General features: G+C 38.4%; 1 protein-coding gene across 10 annotated transcripts in view; it reads left to right on the forward strand.

Moving 5' to 3' along the window:
• Positions 1 to 21,916, forward strand: part of NAV3 (neuron navigator 3) — a 516,270-nt gene that overhangs the window by 384,602 nt on the left and 109,752 nt on the right. For 8 of the 10 annotated variants that reach the window (XM_072326950.1, XM_072326948.1, XM_072326949.1 and 5 more), the window contains 3 exons: positions 1,039 to 1,178; positions 7,587 to 8,622; positions 18,082 to 18,197. In XM_072326950.1, coding sequence (XP_072183051.1) covers positions 1,039 to 1,178; positions 7,587 to 8,622; positions 18,082 to 18,197 — 1,292 coding nt within the window. The remainder of the gene's footprint in view (positions 1 to 1,038; positions 1,179 to 7,586; positions 8,623 to 18,081; positions 18,198 to 21,916) is intronic. The other 2 variants (XM_072326943.1, XM_072326945.1) reach the window with 1 other exon arrangement.

The raw sequence follows: 21,916 nt of genomic DNA on the forward strand, positions 1-21,916 counted from the left end.
AATCTAGCATTTTGTAATTCATTGTAATGTGATGTTTTTCTCCCTTCTCATGCTGTTGTTTTGTCATATAGTGTAATACAATTCAATACCTCTGACATAATTTGCACTGACGCTGCTGAAATCATCATATCATTGAACTAAATGAAAAACACAAGATAGATCATCCTCTCCTATGGAAAAAGTGTCGTTCCAGTTTAAGCATTTCATTCTGTCTGTCAGAGAACCAAAGTGGAAAAAAGTGGAGTGACCTGCAGAGATAATGCAGAAAGTTTTATGCAGCAATGTGTTAAAAAATCTTTCATCAATGAGAATATTCAGACAGGAAACAATGCAGGTTTTCACTTGCTGGGGATATGAGTCTGCATTTTTTTCCATTGCATAGCCACCCTGTAAGGTTCAGATGGTGGCAGCAAACACTAACAAACGAACAGCATAATTGTATGCTTGTATCTAAAAGGCATACTTTCCTCTGTGGCGTGTAGGCAACACATTCATTTTCAGTACTCTTACTTAGAATTATAATCTCAAAAGCCTAAAGGGGTAGAATTGCTAAAGACAACAACCTTCTGGAAAACAACTAAATAAGAAAACTAATATACCAGTTTTTGTGTTAAATGCAGCCGTGGAGTACTGAGTACAGTTAGAGAAATGAAATATGTCTCAGTTATATATCTTCATGTTTTAATCAATTTCTGCAAAAGTTACTCTTCAAAAGTAACTTATTTAAATACCAGTTGATGCTGCACTTTAATAATCTTTTAAGTTGAATCTGTTTTAGCAATGTTAATGGCAAATGCAAAGCATCTTCTTACATGTCTTGTGAATCTAGAAAGCATCTTTTTTCTCTTCTGTGTGCATAAAGATAAGCTTTTATTTTCATTTGTTGAGTCTACCCAATTTGAATCCTCTTGTTTATTGTGGCTTACATGAAATCATTGATTTTGGTCATTGGTTTTGAGTTGTGGTCTAATATTTGCATACCACCTCTTTTATATGTTGCATTGCGTACAATGAACCAGTTTCTGATTATACTTCTAGGCTTCCAGGACCCTCAAGAGTGCCAGCTGCAGGCAGCAGTACCAAAGTTCAGGGAGCTTCCAATTTAAATCGGAGAAGCCAGAGCTTTAACAGCATTGACAAAAACAAGCCTCCACAATATGCAAACGGAAATGAAAAAGGTAAGTGATTAAAGTTTGTCAGCTTACTCTACAGAAATAATACACAACAGGAAAAAAATAAGCGCCTATTCACAAGGGTTAAAGAAATAAATATAAGACTTGTCAACAAAGTGCTATGGAGATGGCTCTCTGAATTAGAACTTGTGATTGAGTTGGGGTAAAATTTAAGAATGTAAACCTTTCGAGATGTTACTGTGGTATTTCATCCCTCTTTAATGGAAAAATCCTTGAGTGATTTCCTTCTGAAGGAAAAATAAATCCTCATTGCTTGCCTATAGTCTTGGTCCATGATCAAGTCCACTCATACCCATAGGAAGGCTGCCATGTTTTTAATGAGAACTTTGTATCTGAGTGTCTAAAGGAGATGAATGTTACATTTACATGAGAATATCACGTCTATTGTTTCAGGACCCTACCTACTAGACTGAACAGAGGATTGGAAATCAGGTCAAATGCAATGAAGTTTTGTTGGGATTTGAATTCAATGGTCATGTTTTATTGCCTTCATTAAGTATGATTGTCTGATTTGCAAACAGACTTCCCTTGGTTCTTCAATTTAATCAGTCCTTTGATGCCGTTTTCCTGGAAAATGTGCCTCTTCAGGCTTTATCTCAGAAATAATAATGTAAAAAATTCAGCCTTCTGAGTTGCATAACTAATCCAGTCCTCTCCTTCTTTCTCCCTCTGTGTAATGAACAACATTTTATTCATATCTCTGGGTTAGAATACAGTTGAAAATGATACAATATACATAGTACCCATTTGCATCCTTGGGGTCTGTGGGAGGAACAAGTATGCAGTGAATGTTCTTCATCCAAGCAACAGGCAGCTATCCAGACTACTTTTTTTTTTATAAAATTCTGATGCTCACAGTTTGCCCCTAGCTGTATCTGAAGATATAAAACCATCCCTTCAACAGTTACTTTTTTATTTTTACTATCAGAGTTGAATGTTTTAGATAGTTCTGTGGTGCAATTTATTTTATTAAGGACTTGTTTATGGCAAGACACACAGACTAAAACTAAAAGGAGATCAGGGAATAAACTGAGCAGACACTGTATAGTTCTCAAATACAATAGTGAAGTTATGAAGTAGGAGAGGTGGCCGCTCGAGAGAAGGTATGTGCAGCAGTTCAGGTTTTAGAATTACTTTTTGTAATGTTGACATAAGTTTTCTATTGAAATATGTGAAAGAATGAAATGATTCGAGGCATGGCATGCTTGTCGCTATGATTGCTCTTGGTTCATTAGTTGGAAACTGTCTTTGAACTGTTAAGGTTTGCATCACATTGCACATTTACATGGCTTTTTGCATGATGGATTTCTTTGCTTACTCATTTCTTCACAGCAGGGCATGAGAACCTTGATGAGGTTTTTAGTGAAGTCGTCACTAGCAAGAAGATAAGGGTGGCTTTGTTTGGATACAACCATCCAGTTCTTTTTACAGGATATAGAAATTATAATGTTGCGTAACTAAACTAAGTATTGCATTTTAGATGATTCTACCTGCTTTCTCTCTTTGAAAAAAACAGCTACATTGAGGGAGGAACATTCATTTTTCATGCAAAAATAATCTGAGTACAAGTTTTACAATATGTGTATAAAGAAAATGCTGGAGAAAATGACTGCTGCAAATGCAAAGATAGCTGTCTGATGATTTTTCTTTTATAACCCCCTAAAATAACACATGGGAATCTGTATTTCCATTCACTAAACTATTTCTTTGCCTAACGAGAGAAGTAGTTGTAGCATGCTCTTTTAAAAATAAAACAATGATAATGGCTATTGTAAAAAAAATATTACAGTGAAACTTCCAAGTTTTCTTCATTTTTTTTTTTGAGTACTTGAGAATGTTCTGTGTTTTTGACAATACTGTTTCTGTGACAAACCTGAACCCTCACAGTAGCATTGCTAATAATGACAAATGTCTCTTTAAAAAAAATGTGGCACTAGACCTTGCATTCCAGCACACACAGCAAGCCTAGTATTTTAATTTTTGCTTCTAGATGCTTGCAGCAAGACAACTTTAACTTTAAAAGCTCATAATGGACATACAGTCTACATACACTAAGGGCAAATAACTGGCGATTCTTCTTTTGCGCAGCATAAGCTGAAAAAGAAAAGGGGAGGACTTGCATTATGCAAGTAGATAATAGAACTGGGGACATACAAACCTCCTGTATGTGCTATAAAGTGATCTTAGAGAAGATATACAGCATAAGGGTTTTTTGATCCAATTATAAATAATACTTGAAATTTGTTCTCATATTTCACAGTTTTCAGCTCAGTCACAGTAAGGAAGGCATATACAGGCATAGACCAAGGAGAGTTAAAGTGGTCCAAAATAAGATGTGATAGGTGCCTGCTATGTAACGTGTCGTTATTTAGTAGGTTATTTAATGTAGTCTCTTCTGAACATTGTTTAGTATGTAGTTTATACCATATGAAAGCCAAAGTCCCCTTTAGTGAAAGCAGCTATACTGCTCATTCAGAACTGTCCAATTTTCACCCACGGACGTAATGCATTGCCATGATATAGGAAACATTATCTTACAGTGATTAAATTAGGAAAAAAATAAAAAATAAAAGATGCACCAAAATGATAAAGAAGTCATGTGTAGAAACTTTGGGGTGGAACTGAGTCTTTTTCTTGCCCTGGACTTTACAGCTTTTGGATGAGTTCCAAAGAAGTTATTCAGGTGGCACCACATCTGTGTCCTTTGTATTTAGTAAAATACAGAGGAAAAGATAACTGTGAAAATGAAACTCTTTGAATGAAGTAATGGTCCACATAGGTAATAAGGCATGGCATTTTGAGAATAACAGCAATTCAATGCAAATTTAATATAAAAAAAAAAACAAACAAACAACACAACCACAGATATTTACAGTTCAGGGCTTAGAAACACAGTAGCTGAATCCTAATAAGGACCTTTATATCACCAAGATAATTTCCTACCTTTGTCACATATATTGTCCTAAGCCAATTTCAGTGCTTTTTGGTTATTTTGTTCATAAAGACTCCGGGAAATGCTGCTCTAGATCCCCATTTTCTGATGGCTGCAGATGATGTGGCCAGTGCACCCACTGCCAATTTGTTAACCTGTGCTCTGGCGCATGTATGCTGCCAGTGATCCCTGATGGTGTTATCCTCCTGTTCTGATAAGGGATGGCTGCTTTCTCTGGTTGGAATGTGGTAGCTGAACTGGCTGAACTCACCAGAGCTCCTCTTCTGTCAGGCATCTTTAAACTGCTATCCCTTTACAGCTCTTCCATTTTCTGTTAACCTTTCTGGTGTGAGTGACTAACATTGAGTGCTCTGATCTGGGCACCTAGCAAAGCAGTATTATTAAGCCTGCTGGAAACTCTATGCCTGCTTCAGTATATCTGGAAAATCACTGTCTGGCTATTCTGCAGCTGGGAGCTGTTTTCTCAGAGCTCTTGTCTTATCCACCAGTACAAAATACAGAAGAGGTAAATGATGAGAAAGCAGAGGAGGATGATTGTATCTTGGGTTCTGGAGCCAATTTCGCTTTCTGCAGTGTACACCTAAGGGGATGAAGTTCTGCTTTCCCAAAGGAGATTGGGCTGAGCCCTTCAGCACAGAGCTCTCGGGCAGAATGCAGAATTGTTTTCATCAGAAGATGATTATGCCTTTCCATAATAAAGGAGTGGGACCCTATACAGAAGCCCATCTCCTTGTAAAATTTAGTTTATAGAAATATGAAATCTTCGTCATAGTTTGTATTATCAAAAGCACCACAAGGTGGGGATAGATTTCATGTAATGAGCAGCTAGAGCTAAAGCTGACTGCTCAGAAGGCAATGGAGGATGTGCAGCTTCAAGTCATACATTTGGACTAGAAGGGGACAAATCTTTCTGTTCCACATCTTTAATCAGACATGCAGATTCTTCCTATTTCTTAATAGTGTGCAGTGGAAACTTTAGATTTAACATTAAAGGCAAGTTCTCTGTTTGTACCTTTTGATTTTGTTTATGGTTTGTGACAGAGGGATCAAATAAAAATCAGTGGTTCTGGAGTCTGTGAGTCTTATGTGTGTGGCAGAACAAGCTGGTGGTGAAACACAGAATACTTCTCTTTTTACATTATTTTTTCCATTCAATATTATATAGCAGGAAATATGGCAAGGCTTGTACTCTTCTTTCTAATCAGGACACTTTCTTTCTTGGTAAAACTAACAGCCTGAAGCCATACAAGTGTAACAGAATTAATTCAAGAAAACGCAATGACATCCTGCTGTGCACAGATTGTTGCATCTATTCTTCATTAATTTTGCACATACTTTAGGTGAATTTTCAACTGCAGTACCGCTGGGATAGCTAAAGACCCCGATCCTCCTGTGTAATGAAGGCATGTTTAGTGGAAGGCAGCGCATATGTGCAAGAAGGTCCTCATACACACCCAGTCTTAGGCTATCAGCCATAGGGTTGATCCCTGATATAAATTAAGGAAGCCTGAGGGCTGTATTAATATGTAACAGCTGTTGTTCGCCCCAGGCTCTGTTCCAAGATCTGAGGCTCACCAGAAAATAGCAGGGGCCCAGCCACAGTTCCTGCCTTGGTCGAGCAGTGGGGAACGGTTCTGAAGCAGCACAGTGAAGTAGCTCTGTATGTGTGGTGCTGCCTGGAGCCAGAAAAATAAGCCATCACCTCACCTCTCCCAAAAGATGCTCCGAGGCCACTCATGTCAGTTAATGTTTTGCTGCCAACCAACTGGACCCAGCATTCAAAATATTCTCAAAACCTTCTTTGCAATTCATTTAACAGTGTGGAGTTTGCATATTGAGCTGAGGGCACGTAGAATACTCAAGGCAGATGGCATTTAAGACATCTGTGGAAGGTGGAAGTGATTTGATTTCTCAAGTGCAATTGGTAATAGTGTTAATCAAGTAGGGGCTGTTACATTTCTATGGTGTTAATTTTGTTTGGATTTTTATTTACTTATTTTTAAACCAAAATTATTTTACATTCTATTTAGATCAGTAGATTTTGCTATGTGTGCATTCAGTTTGTTAAAGAAAAAAACTGTTCTCCCAAGATGCTCAAAGTCCCCTTTTTACTGTATTATTGACCTTAAGACTTCTAGGTGGGTAGTCTAATCTATACAATGGCCTAAGGGCTGAGACTGAAAAAATGAAAATTGCACACAACTTCAGTCTCCGTGCTGAAGGCAGATATGTCCTTTCTGTCCTCATCTGCTGTATTATTTAGACAGGGGAGCCACAGGGTATAACTGTGTCTTCTTGTGTAAGCGAAACATCAAGCAAAGTTTTTCTACTATATGAAACTTCTATATGTACTTCTATTACAGGTTTTGTAGTCTCAGATTAAGGTGAGCAGGGAAGTCATCCTGCCCCCCTGTACTCGGCACTGGTGAGGCCTCACCTCAAGTACTGTGTTCAGTTTTGAGCACCTCAGTACAGACAGGACATTGAAGTGCTGGAGCAGGTCCAAAGAAGGGCAACGAGGCTTGTGAAGGACTTGGAAAATATGCCCTATGAGGAGCAACTGAAGGAACTGGGGCTGTTCAGTCTGGGGAAAAGGAGTCTGTGGGGAGACTTTATTGCTCTCTTCCAATATCTGAAATGTGCTTACAGTGAGAGCAGGGCGTCACCAGGCGGTCTCGCTGGTGACACGTGACAGGATGAGGGGAAATGGCCTCATGTTGAGACAGAGTAAGTTTAGGTTGGATATCAGGAAAAACTTCTTTACAGAAAGGGTTGTTAAGCACTGGCTTAACAGGCTCCCCAGGGAGGTGGTTGAGTCACCATCCCTGGATGTGTTTAAAAACCATTTGGATGTGGTGCTCAGGGACATGATTTAGCGGAGGGTTGTTAGCGTAGAATGGTTGGGTTGTGGTTGGATTTGATGATCTTTAAGGGCTTTTCCAACCTAAGCAGTTCTATGATTTTATGAAATACATATATATATATTTAGATAAACACCAAAACAGTCATCTTTCTCTGTGTTTCCTTCCAATGTTGTAGCATTCTTTTTTTCCTTCGGTCTTTCAGATTTTTTTTATTATTAGCAACTGATTGAATTTTATTTTATTTTAATTTTTTTTAAGGACTTATAAAAGATAAAATCTTTACATTGAAAGGTTTAATTTGTATAATGAGGTGGTTATGAGTCAGGCATCTTCAGGCATGCTTGAACTCAGAGGGGGAAGTATTACACAGTACAACAACGGTGGGAAAAGGCATTTTTGATCTTATATTCTTGGATGTTTTGTGCATGTGTAAAACATATTTATTAGAAATCACATTTACTTTGATTCATGAAAGTTTATACGTGACTGTGTTTTTTATGCTGGGGGATATGCTGTTAGCTATAGGCAGGAGACAAGAGAATAATTGTACCATTGTCATTCTTCTTGTTTTTAAAGCAGATTCACCAAAAGGCCCTCACCCATCTGCAGGCATGAATGGAAATGTGCAGCATCCCACCAGCACTGGGCAGCAGCAGGTCTCTGCCATACCCTCTCCAAGTGCCAGCAAGCCTTGGCGCAGCAAATCCATGAATGTCAAACACAGCGCAACCTCGACCATGCTGTCTGTGAAGCAGCCCAGTCCCGCAACCTCCCCTACTCCATCCTCAGACAGGCTTAAGCCACCTCCTTCTGAAAGCGTGAAGCCTCCTTCATCTGGACAAAAATCTATGCTGGAAAAATTCAAGCTGGTTAATGCTCGGACTGCTTTGAGACCCCCTTTGTCGCTGAGCTCAGGGCCCAGTGACAGCGGGCGAGAGGATGACACCTTTTCAGAGAGTGGTGAGGTGGATGTGCTAAGTGGCGGGGTGAACAGCGGCGGTTCCACTAGTAGCAGTCCGAAAGTATCACTGAAGTTAACTCCTCCAAAAGCTGGAAGCAAAAATCTCAGCAATAAAAAGTCTTTGCTACAGCCAAAGGACAAAGAGGAAAAGAACAGGGACAAAAATAAAGTTTGCACTGAGAAAACTGTCAAGGAAGAGAAGGACCAGGTCACCGAAACGTCTACAAAGAAGAGCTCAAAAATTGCAAGCTTAATCCCAAAGGGAAGCAAGACAGCAACAGCCAAGAAGGAAAGTTTAATACCATCTTCTAGTGGGATCCCAAAACCTGGATCAAAGGTGCCAACAGCAAAGCAAAGTGCTTCATCTGCGTGTGCGGGAAGTAAGGAGGGTGAGAAACCGAGGACTACAAAAGGAAACCAGTCCCAACCAACACCTAAATCCCAACTTAATGAGAAGGCTTCTCCTTCCTGTGGGCTTGCTTTTTCTGAAGGGAAAGAACCAAGCACTGCTCTCACCCCTGGGCCCTCCACAGCTCTGTCAGGCACAGCAACAAGCAGCGGCCAAAGCACGGGGAATGGTGTTGTCCAGCTTCCTCAGCAACAGCAATACAGCCACCCCAACACTGCCACAGTAGCTCCTTTCATTTATAGGTAAGGTCACTCAGGAAAATTGGTTTTGTGTTACAATTCAGAAGAGAGCTAAAATGGAGAACGTGATGAGCTATCACACTGTCATGTTTCTTATCTCCCAGGTTCCACATGCTGTCACAGTATCACACATGTTTTTCTGATATTATGTTTTAGGTAATACTGCTTCACATAAAATTTCCCCCTGGAACACTGATTCTCTACTTTATATGAAAGCACTCCATCACAAATATTTGCCATTTAAAATATGGGATATTTTATTTGGAAATCCAAGTCACGTTATAAGTTTCCTGATCTGTTTTCAAAAGGTCGTGGCTGAGTCAGGTTTCCAGTGAGAATATTCCTGTGCGCAGTTTAAGAACCTCGACATTTATTTGCTGATATCTGATAATGTTTGCTTAAAATACACCATTTTCTAAAGGAATCCTAAAATAAACTGCTGACGTTTTCAGAGTATGTGACAGAACTTGTAGGATATTTGAAGAAAAATCTTATACAAACTTTCTCAAGCGTTCAAAAGCATTTCAGTATTTTGGGCAGAGAGAAAAGGTTGCTGGCTGTTAGTTTTTATACATGAACTAGATATAAATTAACTCCTCAGAGGCAGTTTAAGTTTTAGTGGTGGTGATCTGCTGGCCAAGGCTCTGGAATAGGGGAATGAGCAGTTAAATGTATTGATCTCTGTCTGGATTTATTTTGCTACGTAGTAAAGCAACCAAAGGAAACTGAGAGATTTCATTGTTATACAAACTAGAAGACAGAGTAAGTGTAGAAAGACTGGCAAGCAGCTTTGAGTAATGATTTCAGATGTCAACTATTGGAGAGCTTCAGCTACAGTTGTGGGTAAATTTAACATCTGATAAAATGACAAATATGTTATTAAACAAAATATACTGGCAGATTTTGTTAGTGAGTATTGCTGTAGATAATCTTGGCTAAAGAATAAAGAGATGCTGAAGTAGGCTCTGAGGGAGTATATATATCATTACATACAACTAAACATAGCTTCAAAACCAATCTGGATGAGTGATAAACTGTTTAAGTTAATTCTGAAACAAAAGGAGTTCTGAAAATCACATGGGAAGGGCAAAAGGCATTATATAAGATACATTTATTCTAGTATGCAGTGGGTAGCCTCCTGAGTTTCAATTAAATGTATTACTGAGTGTACTAAATATGCAAGGTTTCAGTATAGCTGGCTGGAATATTTGCAGTGAGAGAGCTGCTTGCAGGGTGGTACATAAGATGGCCTACATATGTGTTAGACTGCATATATAAGGAGAGAGAAAAGGAGGCTATGCTTTGCTTTCAGATGCTTTTGTTACTTAACAGCAATGTTGCCACAGATTGATGCCATTTCGTTGCTTGATGGAGAAACCTTATCGCTCTTTTAAGCTTCATCATGATGAAAAATGTATTTGGAAGTATAAAGGGTGATATAAGTGTGCATCTTCCAGCAAAATTTGGGATTAATAATCTTCTGTTTGCTTCAAAGAATCAGTAAAGGGGAATGCATTTGAAGTTAAATCTCACATGAAAATAAATTTCTCTGAGCCAAGGTCTGATCTCAGAATGCCATGAGCCCAGGGTAATAAGCCAACATTAATGAGCTTTTTTCCGTGTGTATCTCTGTAACTGAAAGCCAAATCTGACCCACAAATACACAGTAACTGCATTCCTTACAACTCTCAAGGGCTTTGTAATAGTACACAATGATTTCACAGAGGAATATAAATATAACCAAGGATAAAATAGTCATATTTCCAAAGTCAGCAGATTTATTTTTGAGGACAAACAGCAAGTAGAAGTGTACATAAAGCTAGGGTATTATATTTGCATTTTCTTGCTTTTAAACATAAATGTTTTTTGAGTGGTGTCAACAATTTATACCTGTTATTTTCAGGTACATTTGTTAGCTACTGGAACAGCTTTATAGATCAATGAGGTAATAAAGAATAATTACCATTCAGACTAACAGGCTTTTTTACAGCTAGAAAGAATGTCGAGGCTCAGTGAACATCTATTGTAGTCCTTGTAAAAAGTTTCAAAATAAATTAATTAAAAATATAGTTCATTTTATTCAGAAACCTGCAGAATTCTTCCAACTGCCAAACACTACAGTAGTTAGTGTAGGCTATTAACACAAAGCTAAATAGACAAGTGCTTTTTCTGTTTTATCGCTGTTGTCTGTGGATACCATATATTTAGCAATGATCAGTTATTAGCTCTGAGGATATTAGTGTAGATTTGTGAGTAAAAGGAATTACTCCAAAGAGTTTCTTCGAGACTGGTGTGAGTGCTGAATACTGTAAGAGTTATCAGCGCTCATGGCTTCAAGAAGAACATTTTCACTGTTAATGGGCAGCAGATAGAATAACCCGTTTCACTAGCAGGTGTTGATATGACACATTGCACTGTTCAGCTTTGCACTCTTCATACATGGCCGCTATCTGATACCACATTGTATTTATGCCTCTTAAACACCATGGCATGGAAATTCTTATGGGATTATTACTTCTTTTCAAATATTAGCAACTGTAAAAACTGCAACTGACATAATCTAAATGGATGTAATTTAAATTCTTCCATCCTCATCAGAAAGTAATTATTTATTTTCAAATGCAGTTGTGAATGTGTTATTTACATCCCCTTTAATGTCCTCTCTGAACTTGCCTGCAGGGTCCGATGGATTTATGGCAGGCTGAAGGAAATGTAATTTGGCTGCCAGAAAGCTCGATAAGAAAAAAGCAGCAGAAAAAGCAACTCAAAGGAGGGTGTATAATTTTTTTTGAAGTAAACCAGCCCCTGCTTTAAATTACACGTTCTTCCATGCAGACAGAATTAGAGGAAAATGGAAATTACACCATCTGCCAGAATCCCTTGGACTTATATCAAAAGTGGCTGTAGAATTTAGTTATCTTCCTAGTGTTGCTTAAATTTCAGTCAGAGAAGAGTAATACAGAAGTTTAATGCTTACTAGGTTACGCTGAAAACAGGGAAGACACAAAAATGAAAACAACATGTCTGAATCTTTTGCCTAAAATCTTAACAGGATAACAACAACTTAATTGCTCAGTATTAAGAGTCCTTAGCTTTCAAATATATTGCTCAGAAGTGTAATATAACTGGTACTTTCAGACATTCTCTTGCAGGCAAGTGCCTGTTGTTTGCAACTATTGCTTTATTTTGTCAAATTATTTGTTTCGATAAAATGGAAAACTGAACAGTCCTTATAGTAATGCAAATATTAGCTTACTCCATAATATAAATGCTTAGTTGACATAAATCATCTCAAACCCAGAAGAAGTATGTGAAATGTTGAAAATTAACATTTTCTGTGGACTTGCAAGCATACTAACGTAATTTTTCAGTAGAGCATCAGGTTGTATCACATGAACTGTCAGTTTTATTTTATTGGTTCCTGTAGTCACTGCTGCAGTAACTTAGTGGGTCTCTTTCATATGATTATATGATTAGAATATAGAATTTGAAGTGCCCAAATCCCTGAGGCTGCAGCACTCAGATAGTATTTAGTACTTAGAAAGTATTTAGTGCCTTAAATTCTGAAAGTTTAGAAGCTGCTGAAGAGAATTAGCCGACTGCTATCCTGAAGAAGATAGAGGCAGACTCTTCTTCAAAATGCAGGATAACAGCATGAGAGGTAGCATGCAAGTTACAGCAGGGGAAACATTGATTCAGTCCTAGAAAAATATTTTCACCATGAAGGTGGTGAGACTCTTCATCAGAATGCCCAGAGAGGTTGTGGAAGCTTTGCCCTCAAAAAGGGCTTAAACAAATGAAGAACTGAGTAACCTTGTGTAACTGGATCTATTTTGAGCAGAATGTTGAATGAGATGGCTTCTAAGCCATCTTTCTCATCTAAATTATAATTTGGAGAGGACTAAAGTGTTCACTGTACAGAGGCAGAGAAAGTAAATATAATAAAGAAACATGTTAACAGGTACTAAAATCTTCCCATCTCCTTTCCTGTATGATAATTGAAACAATTGTATTACTAGACCATAGCTTCAAGGGCACATAGGAACTGCAGAGCTATGACAGATGGAAAGGAGGATATAATCTGGTTGCGCCTCTGGAGGCACAGTGAAATTCAATTCCAGATGCTTTTTCAGGATGTTTTGGTACCAGCTTAAGGAAATAATTAAACTACTCCTCAAGGGTCTTTGTAACACAGCACCTGCAGGGCTTGTAGAAACCTTATTTGTGTCTACATTTAGTGACTTGAAGTCATTGATTGTGGAGTTGAAATTAACTTTTTAGTAAAGGATGTTTAATCAGTTAATTGTGTTTGTTAATAATAGATTGTGCTGGTAAGCATATTGCAACTCTTAAAAATATGATGACTCAAATTTATACTGCAGTGCTGTGAAATTAAAGCAACAGTCACTACCAATATTTCTCAGTCATAGGTAGCAAAACATGTTGCCACTCAGCATCAATGTTTAGAAAAATCCTCCCATTTTATCATGCTTGATTTTCAAGTAATTGTGCAAGATAAGTTTCCAGTGTAGAGGAGTTGACTTCAAAGACAGGAAGGAGGGTAGCAGGGCAATAAGTCATTATAAGCACATATTTGATTACTGAGTTAAAACATTAGCCTGATAACTTAGTTTCCCACTGTTTGTGAGATGAAGTTATTCTTTTACATTGTCATGCAGACGTCTTCCTTTGACTGAATCATCAGTAAAATGTAGTATACGGGGCCAGAAATGATATTCTGAGTCCTATTTGGTCTTCTGTCACTGGCAGCCTCGTAACCCCTTATCATAAAGCAACTAAGCTTCATCTTAAGCTAGATATCCTCACTACTCCAATGGGAAATTTTGTTCAGTAATTCCTTCATCTCATTGTTAGAAATAATTTACAAGCCACACAATTAGAATGCTTCCATTTATTATTTTGTTACTATTATCCTTTAGCTTAAAATTTTGTTTTCCCTCACTTGACTTTGTTATCACTCTTTTAAAATGCATCAGAGAATAAGCTTGTCCGCATTCTTGTCTTTTGTAAGGCTAAACCAAAATCATCTCTTTTGTTTCCTCTAAGAGTTTCTTCCTCCCCATGATCTTCTAAGTAGCCGTTCTCTGCAGCTGTTCCCAATTTAACTCACATGTCTTGAACATGGGTGATCAAACTACTTATATTGCAGATGTGGTCCTGCCAGTCTGTTGCACTGACAGCAGTACACATTCAAGACAGCTGCACCTCAAAGAGCTGTTTGGGGGGGCAGGGGGAAAGCAGCATGTTCATCTGATATCGTGTGAAATGTCAAGCAATAACCAAACAAATCTTTGATGTTATCTGTGTTTATCAAAAGTTGGCTATTTTGTTAGACACAGGAAATTACCGACTGTGTTAAAGGCAAATTATTAAGCAGTGTTTCAGATTCTGTTCTTAATTACTTCTGTACACAATCAGTTTAATCAAACTGAATGAGCTTTGTGCAGGTGTGACTGAGAACAGTTTGTCCCATTAAGCGTGTCTTAATCTCTTACAAATAGGTAACATGTATTTATTTCAGTGAGTTGGGGATAAACTTATTTTGATTGCTGTGATTAAAATAGAAAGCAGATTGTCTTGATTTCATCACGGCTGCTTATATGAACCAAAACTGCAGATGCACATCATTGGAAGAAATGTCAACAGGGTGTTTTGAAAAAACTGAAAATCTATTCAGCTTCCTTGATGACGAGAGAGATGCAGGTATTATTTTGTAAAGGGGCTACAGTGGGCTACAAACAGGTAGAAGATAGAGGTCCATTCATTAAAATCCATGTCTGAGTTTAATGAACATATATTTTATTTACTGTTTATTTGCCTGGAGAATGATCTGTGCTGCAGTACTGCAGAGGTCATTTGAGCCATTCATAGGATTAATATAACCCACAGAAAGAAGTAACAGTCAGGAATACAGGGGAAGGCAACTCTCACAATTTCACCTTTGATTTATTTATTTATTTAAATAAACTAAGATGACTGAACTAAGCAAAGAGGCATCTACAGGAGTAATCCAAGTATCACACCTTGTGATTGTCTTTGAGCAAAATAAACTTGATGTTTCAGTTGCCCTGTCCATACTTGGACCTCGTTGTTCTTCAGGAGGTGCATGGTTTTGCTTGGAAGTCTTTTACCACTGGACCATCTTCAACCCATGTGGTCTAAACTGAGCTCCAGAAAAAAGGCAGGGCCTTGGCCATCATGCACCAAAGGCAGGGCTGCTGTGGAAGTTCTGGTTGTTGGCAAGACAGGTGGAGGCCTGTTAGAGGAAGGCATGTTGGTGAGGCCTGTCCATGGGTTCCTCCTTGGGTTACTCAAGCACAGTCCTTGGGCAGGTGCTTTTTGGCCCAATGCTTCTGCTGGCAAATAACTATTCTTCTTATGTAAGCAGAACTTACACTGTTCAAAATCCATAGTCCTCTGTCAGATTTCTATTGTCACTTCGGATAATTAGAATCATTGATGTTTTTACTAAATTAAACATTAAGTTGCTGAGTAAAGCCTGTAAAGCAGTTTCTTTATAATGTGTTTCTATCACATCAAATTTATTTTACATCATATTTGAACTTTCAAGTCTGAAGTAATATAAAAGAAATGTTTCATGCTTCTTAGATCTTTTGTTTCAGGCTGCCTGTAAAGTTAAGAAAACCACATTGCATTTACATTTACAGTTTGTGTTTCTATAGTCTTCTTTCTAAAAATTAAACATTTTTGAATTATTGGTATTATTTGATATTATTTCTTCAGTATTTTTAGTTTGAGACAAGATGTTGATGGTATTTCATACCTCAGAAACTGGATTTTGTGCTGTAGTTCATCCCGCCAATCAGATTCTAAAACTTGGAATGGGAATCTTTGCAAGCATCTCTTTCTTTTCATGGTGTTTTTTTAACATCTCCTGATTATAGCTGTATCAGGTATTTGAAAATGAGGAAAACAAACGAACAGATAAAAACATGAAGAGCAGAAATGTGCTTTAATTGCTGTTTGTAATATCTCTGGAAGTTTTGATTTGACCTGAGTTGTGAACAAGCAAAAACTTTTACTCATACTATGTCAGGTGAATAGATGCACTCATTCTGAAGTTTTCTTATCTACTGTAATTCACTCTTTCCTTATCTGTGTTCTTTTACCTGTAGGGGAATCCATCCCTTTTAACATGAGCAAATATATAATATATAGTCAGTATTGAGTATTGTACTTGTCTTTGTTGACTGTACAGGCAATAATGTCTGACAGAGGATAGTCCAGATCATTGAAATTCTTTGCTTACCTTTTTCCTCTTTCACTAGATAGAGAAGTGCAAATGTTGGATACTGGTGTCCAGTGAGGATCCAGATCAATTAATCCTTTTTTTAGTTACAGAAAGACAAATAAATAAGAATAGATCCTTTCAATCCTCCCTTAGAAAATAGCACATAAGGCTCTTGGTCATTCAGAGAGGAGTTTACATCCCCTGTCTGGGCTAATGGAGGAACAGTTACACAGTCAGGCATGCCATATTGTAATGTCAGAAGGTGAAAAAGATCCTTTTCTACTTCTACATAGAAGCGGTCTGATGTGAAGTCCATATACATTTATGGATGTGTCTAGAAATGCTTCAACTGTTCTCACCTAGCTGAGGGCCCTTCGTGCAAGACCAAAAGAAGCCTGCACATTTCTACTGCTCCTCTTAACTCCAGCCTTTCTCTGTCACCAGCCCTTGTAACATAGTTTTTTGAGGTTAATGAGAAGAGAGCAGAACATTTTGATTATCTGTAGCATTATTGTGTCCTTTTCTGAGATGTAATTTTGGGCTGACCTTTTGTCCTGAGCTGATCCAGCGCTAAGTGTCAGCATAAAGCCCAGACAGAGCTTTCATGGTCCCTCGAAGTTACATTCAGTGAAAGTAGACATGTCCTTCACGCATTTTGATTATTTGAAGCAAGAAAGGAAAGCAGGTGGGACTGTGGGATTTCAGTTTATTACTGAGATCATTCTCATCTCATAGTAGATGTAAAATCACATTCAGAGTCAGTAGGACATGTTTAACCTGTATGCTACATTTGTATTCCAGTAGTGTGAAAAGGGAAACAGTAGACAAGAAGCAAAAACAGTTTTTAGAGGACTGTTGTTTGTTTCCCAAACCTCCGAAGTGCAGAGAGAGTTAAGGAGTGCACAGGTTCCATATTTCTGTTTCTGTCTAAGTAAAGTCAGAGGTAAATGACTGGAATGATTACAATCAACAGATTTCAACATGACAGAACTTGCTCCATTGTATATACATATCTGTTCCCTCAGTTACTGCCATGAAGTACTGAAGAAGTCTGTGCATTAACAAGAAAGTAATTTTATGACACAAATTGTCATAGAATTATTTTGAGTGATAAGTTAAATGCTTGTGTGCTGACAGTTTAGTTGGTCATTAGAAACACAGTTGTGAATTTTAAGACTTGGGCTATAAATGTGATGCTTTAAAATTGAGATATAAATATTTCAAAATAGTATTTTAAGGAATCAGAAGACTGAGTCTGTTATTCATGTCAGAAAAACTGGAGAAAATTCATCTGTAGCTGAAGAATGTTTTGCATTTTATTTTGAAAAGCAGCTGGTATTATCTTCAGTTGCATTCTTTTACTGTATACAAATGGGGTACAGATTGCTATTTAATGTCATCGTGATTGAATAGTTCCTGGGTAGGAGAGATCACAGAATAACAGAATGGCTTAGGTTGGAGAGGGCCTTGAAGGTCATCTAGTTATGCTACAGTTCTTCATTAGGAAGAGATAATAATTATTAAGTTTTATATTATAATCTATGTATTGGTGTATTTTTGCTACTTAGCATTATGCAGTGGCAAATAACTGTATCCACAAAGTGTACCCATTATAATTTACCATTGATATCCACAGAAATATGCCATCACAGAAAATATGGGCTATTTGTTAGTAAGTAAATGGAAACACTTTTATTATTCCATTTTCCCAGAATTATATAAGGAGCATTATCAAAAGAAGCTGCAAATAGATTTAAATATTTGAGTCAGATTTGCATTCCATTCTTGCCTAAGCTTCTTCACACATGGCCTTTCTCACTTAGTATTTCAGCACTCAAATACAAGTTTTCATTTCCCTTATATATGTCTAACTGTGTGACTTAACAGATTTAAATGGATTTTGCCTATATCTGGTTGACTCCTCCTGCAAAATAAACGTATGGAAACAAAATGGTTCCAAACTTCTCAGCTTAAGCTCTTGAATTGTTTTTGAAGAGACAGAGTTCCAAATTTGTCTAACTGGAGTCAAACTAATGCAGTAAGAGTGTGACATTCGTGTTTTTTTCACCATATGTCTTTACCTAGGATGTATATGGTGATATAATTTCAGTTGGAGCTGCAGCTAACATTTGTTTCCATTAATACCTGTACAACAGATGATGATAATCCACCTTCTCGTTTCTTTTCAGAACTCTTTCAGAAAATGACAGTACCTCTTTACCACCTGCTGATACCTGCACCAGTCCTACTAAGATGGATTTGTCATTCAGTAAGACTGCCAAACAGTGCCTAGAGGAGATATCTGGTAAGTGACAAAAAATCAGAAAAACCTCAATTTTGGAACTGCGTGCTTCTTTGTTTATATTTTCTTTTCTTACCAGGAGCTTTACAGCACACTGAAATAATATTTCTGACTTCTATTTGTGGGTGGCTTTAAGTACACATAAAATTTGGATCAAGCACAGTTACTGTTTCACATGCAAAACAGAACAAATAGAACAGTTCATTTGGAAGGGGCCTTCAAGTATCACTTTGTCCAACTGCCTGACATCTTAAGGGCTAACCAAGAGTTAAAGAATGTTATTGAGGGCACTGTCCAAATGTCTCTTGGACATTGATGGGCATGGGGCCACTAGAAAGCCTGTTCCAGCATTCAACAATTCTTTCTGTAAATAATTTTTTCCTTGTCTTATCTGAACCTCCCCTGGTATAACTCTATAGCATTTGGTTCTTTGACTGAACTGGTTCCTTCTGTTCTATTCTGCCCCTTCATCATTGCAGAAAATGGGGATTTGTAAGTGAGGGTTTCAAGTCATTGTTACTGTTCATAGAATCATAGAATCACAAGGTTGGAAAGGACCTACAAGATCATCTACTCCAACCATCCTCCCATTACCATTGCTACCACAAGCCACTAAACCAGATCTCATAGCTCCTCATCCAGACACCTCTTGAACACTGCCAGAGACAGCAACTCCACCACCTCCCTGGGCAGCCATTCCAGTGCCTCACCACTCTCTGTGAGAAAAAGTTTTTCCTTAGGTCTAATCTAAACCTCCTCTGGTACAACTTGCAGCCATTTCCTAGGGTTCTGTTTGTTGTCTGAGAGAAGAGGCCAAACCCCTCCTCATCACAACCTCCCTTCAGGAAGTTGTAGAGAGCAATGAGGTCTCCCCTGAGCCTCCTCCTCTCCAGGCTAAACAATCCCAGCTCCCTGAGCCGCTCCTCATAAGACTTGTGCTCCAGACCCCTCATCAGTTTAGTTGTTCTTGTCTGGACACATTCCAGGGCCTCGATGTCTTTCCAGGGCCCAAAACTGAACACAATACTCTAGGTGCAGCCTCACCAGTGTTGAGTACAGGGGAATGATTACCTCCCTGCTCCCTCTGCCCACACTGTTTCTAATGCTGGCCAGGACACCGTTGGCCCTCTTGGCTACCTGGGCACACTGTCAGCTCACGGTCAGTTGAGCATCAGTCAACACCCCCAGGTCCCTTTCCTCTTCACAGTCATCCAGCCACTCATCCCAAAGCCTGTAGCACTGCATTGTTATAGGGTTATTGTGGCCAAGGTGCAGGACCTAGTATTTGGCCTTGTTGAACCTCATCCCATTCACCTCACCCAAGTGATCCAGCCTATCCAGATCCCTCTTAAGGGCCTCCCTACCCTCAGGCAGATTGACACCACATCCCAACTTGTTGTTGTCTGCAAACTTACTGAGGGTACACTCAATCCCTTCATCTAAATCATTGATAAAGATATTAAACAAGAAGGGCCCCATCACCGGCCCCTGGGGGACACCACTTGTAACAGGTTGTCAGCTGGAATTAACTCTATTAACCACTACCCATTGGCACAACACTCTACCCAGTTCCTTACTCAAAGAAGGGTATACCTGTCCAGGCCACAGGCAGCCAGTTTCGTGAGGAGAATAATGTGAGATACAGTGTTAAAGTCTTTGCTGAAGTCTAGGTAGATTATATCAACAGCCATTCCCTCATCAACCAGTCTGGTCACCCAGTCATAGAAGGATCAAGCACGATCTGCCCTGCATGAACCCATGCTGGCTGGGCCTGATCCCCCAGATGCCACACATGTGCCGTGTGATCTCACCCAAGATGACTGATTATTTGCTCCAAAACTTTCCCTGGTACTGAGGTCAGGCTGATAGGCTTGTAGTTCCCCAGATCCTCCTTATGGCCTTCTTGTAGATGGGAGTCGGCATAGATGTGAGAGTCATACTGAATGCTTCAGAACAGCCATGGGAATTATACTTCAGGATGTTTGACACCATATTACATTTAAGACCTTCAAATTAAGTCATAACACCAGAAATGAAATATAAATGATATAAGATTATCTTCTTCTTTTGTAAATGAATCTTTATTTAGTAAACAAGAAAATGAATAAGTACCTGACTTCTAAGTTACTGCTAGAGCTAAGCTGGTATGGGTTCTGTTCTGCAATTCCTTGTAAAACTGGAGTAAAGGCTTTATTTTCCTTGTTAGGTTGCAAATGTGAGGGATTTTATTTTTTTTGAAATCATATTGGAATAGTTCCTTTGAAGTCGACAGAGACCTACTGATTTACATTAGCCCAGAATCTGGCCATAACTGCCTACGGATGCAAAGCAAAGTGTGTTGTAGCTGGCTTCTTCATCAGGATTGAATTGCATTGCAGGCTTGTGTGGGAGTACTTTCAAAAGGACTCTTTGACAGTTGTGTTTTTTTTTTTCCTTTTCCCTCTAATCAGCATTTTTATTCTCAATATCCCTTTTACAAGAATAAAAGGTGAAATCCTGTCCCTGCAGATTCAATTTTAGTTTTGCCATTTTACTCCAAATTCTTAATACTCAAATAAATTTAGAACGAGTCGTGCATTTCTTACACAGAATATAACTCACTTTAAAATACTCATTTGACACCTCAGTCTAAAATTAAATCTCTACCAGAAGGGAAATCAGATGCCCAGGATTTGTGGGACTGCCTTGGCATTTAGCTGATTCATACTGACATGAAGCTTTTGTCCTGATTTGCTTTACTGCTTTCAAAAGTTCTGTAAGTCTAACATCCCTTATTTGCACAACCAGCTTTTATAACACATATGTCACCCTGAAGCTTAGTAAAGTGTTCCCTGCAGGTGACAAGTTCCTGTTAAAGTTATTTTACACTAGTAGTTCTTTAAGGGGAAAAAAAAGAAAAAAAGATTCTGAATTAATCCAGAAGTATTGCAAGTCTTTGGTCTTGTATGTATAAAGAGTATAAATTGAAACACTTTATGCAATTCAAAGGTTGCTTCAAGGAATTATCTACTGAGATTATTAAAAAAAATCAGTTCAGTACTTGCTGAAATGATCAAAAAGGATATCATGTCTCCTGGCCTTTTACTGTTCTGAACAGAAATGGAACAGCATCAAAAAGAAGAAAGAAGCATAAGGGGCACTAAGCATCAGAGATGTTTCTAAGCTGATTATTCAGACTGGCATTAGCAGTTGATTGACGTAACAGGCAGCAAAGTGGAGTCACTGAGAAAATATGGTTGAGGGCTTTTGTGCAGTGGAAAACAGATGTGTGTCACCTGTAATTGGCTTGTAACAGCATAAATGGCTCAGATACTACATTTGCTGAGTATATATTTGTCTGCTTGGTGAACTACCACCACCAAGGCACTGGTGACTCTGCCATTGGTGAAGCTGTACGGGGAAAAACGCTCTTTCAGATGGCTACTGTCTTTCTTAGAAACTTTCCACTGTTGCACATTCTCTATATTATCTCAGGCTTCTTTTTGTAAATTGGTAGCCAAAGACACTAGCACTAGTAGGCAAAAAGGATCAATTAAAATCATGGTAGGGACTGAGCATCTGTGGAAACTACTGACAGGCTGTAGGAGAAGTTAGATACAGAGCTGTCCCACCTGTTTTATATTTCATCAGTCATTACTTTTTTTTCATGGTGCCAACTATGGATAAGACTGACATCAGAGGTGGATGTTGGTGGTATGGCAGTAGAGGTTGAACCTTCCCGC

Source organism: Excalfactoria chinensis, chromosome 1 (assembly GCF_039878825.1).
Source record: "Excalfactoria chinensis isolate bCotChi1 chromosome 1, bCotChi1.hap2, whole genome shotgun sequence".
Taxonomy (NCBI): Eukaryota; Metazoa; Chordata; class Aves; order Galliformes; family Phasianidae; genus Excalfactoria; species Excalfactoria chinensis.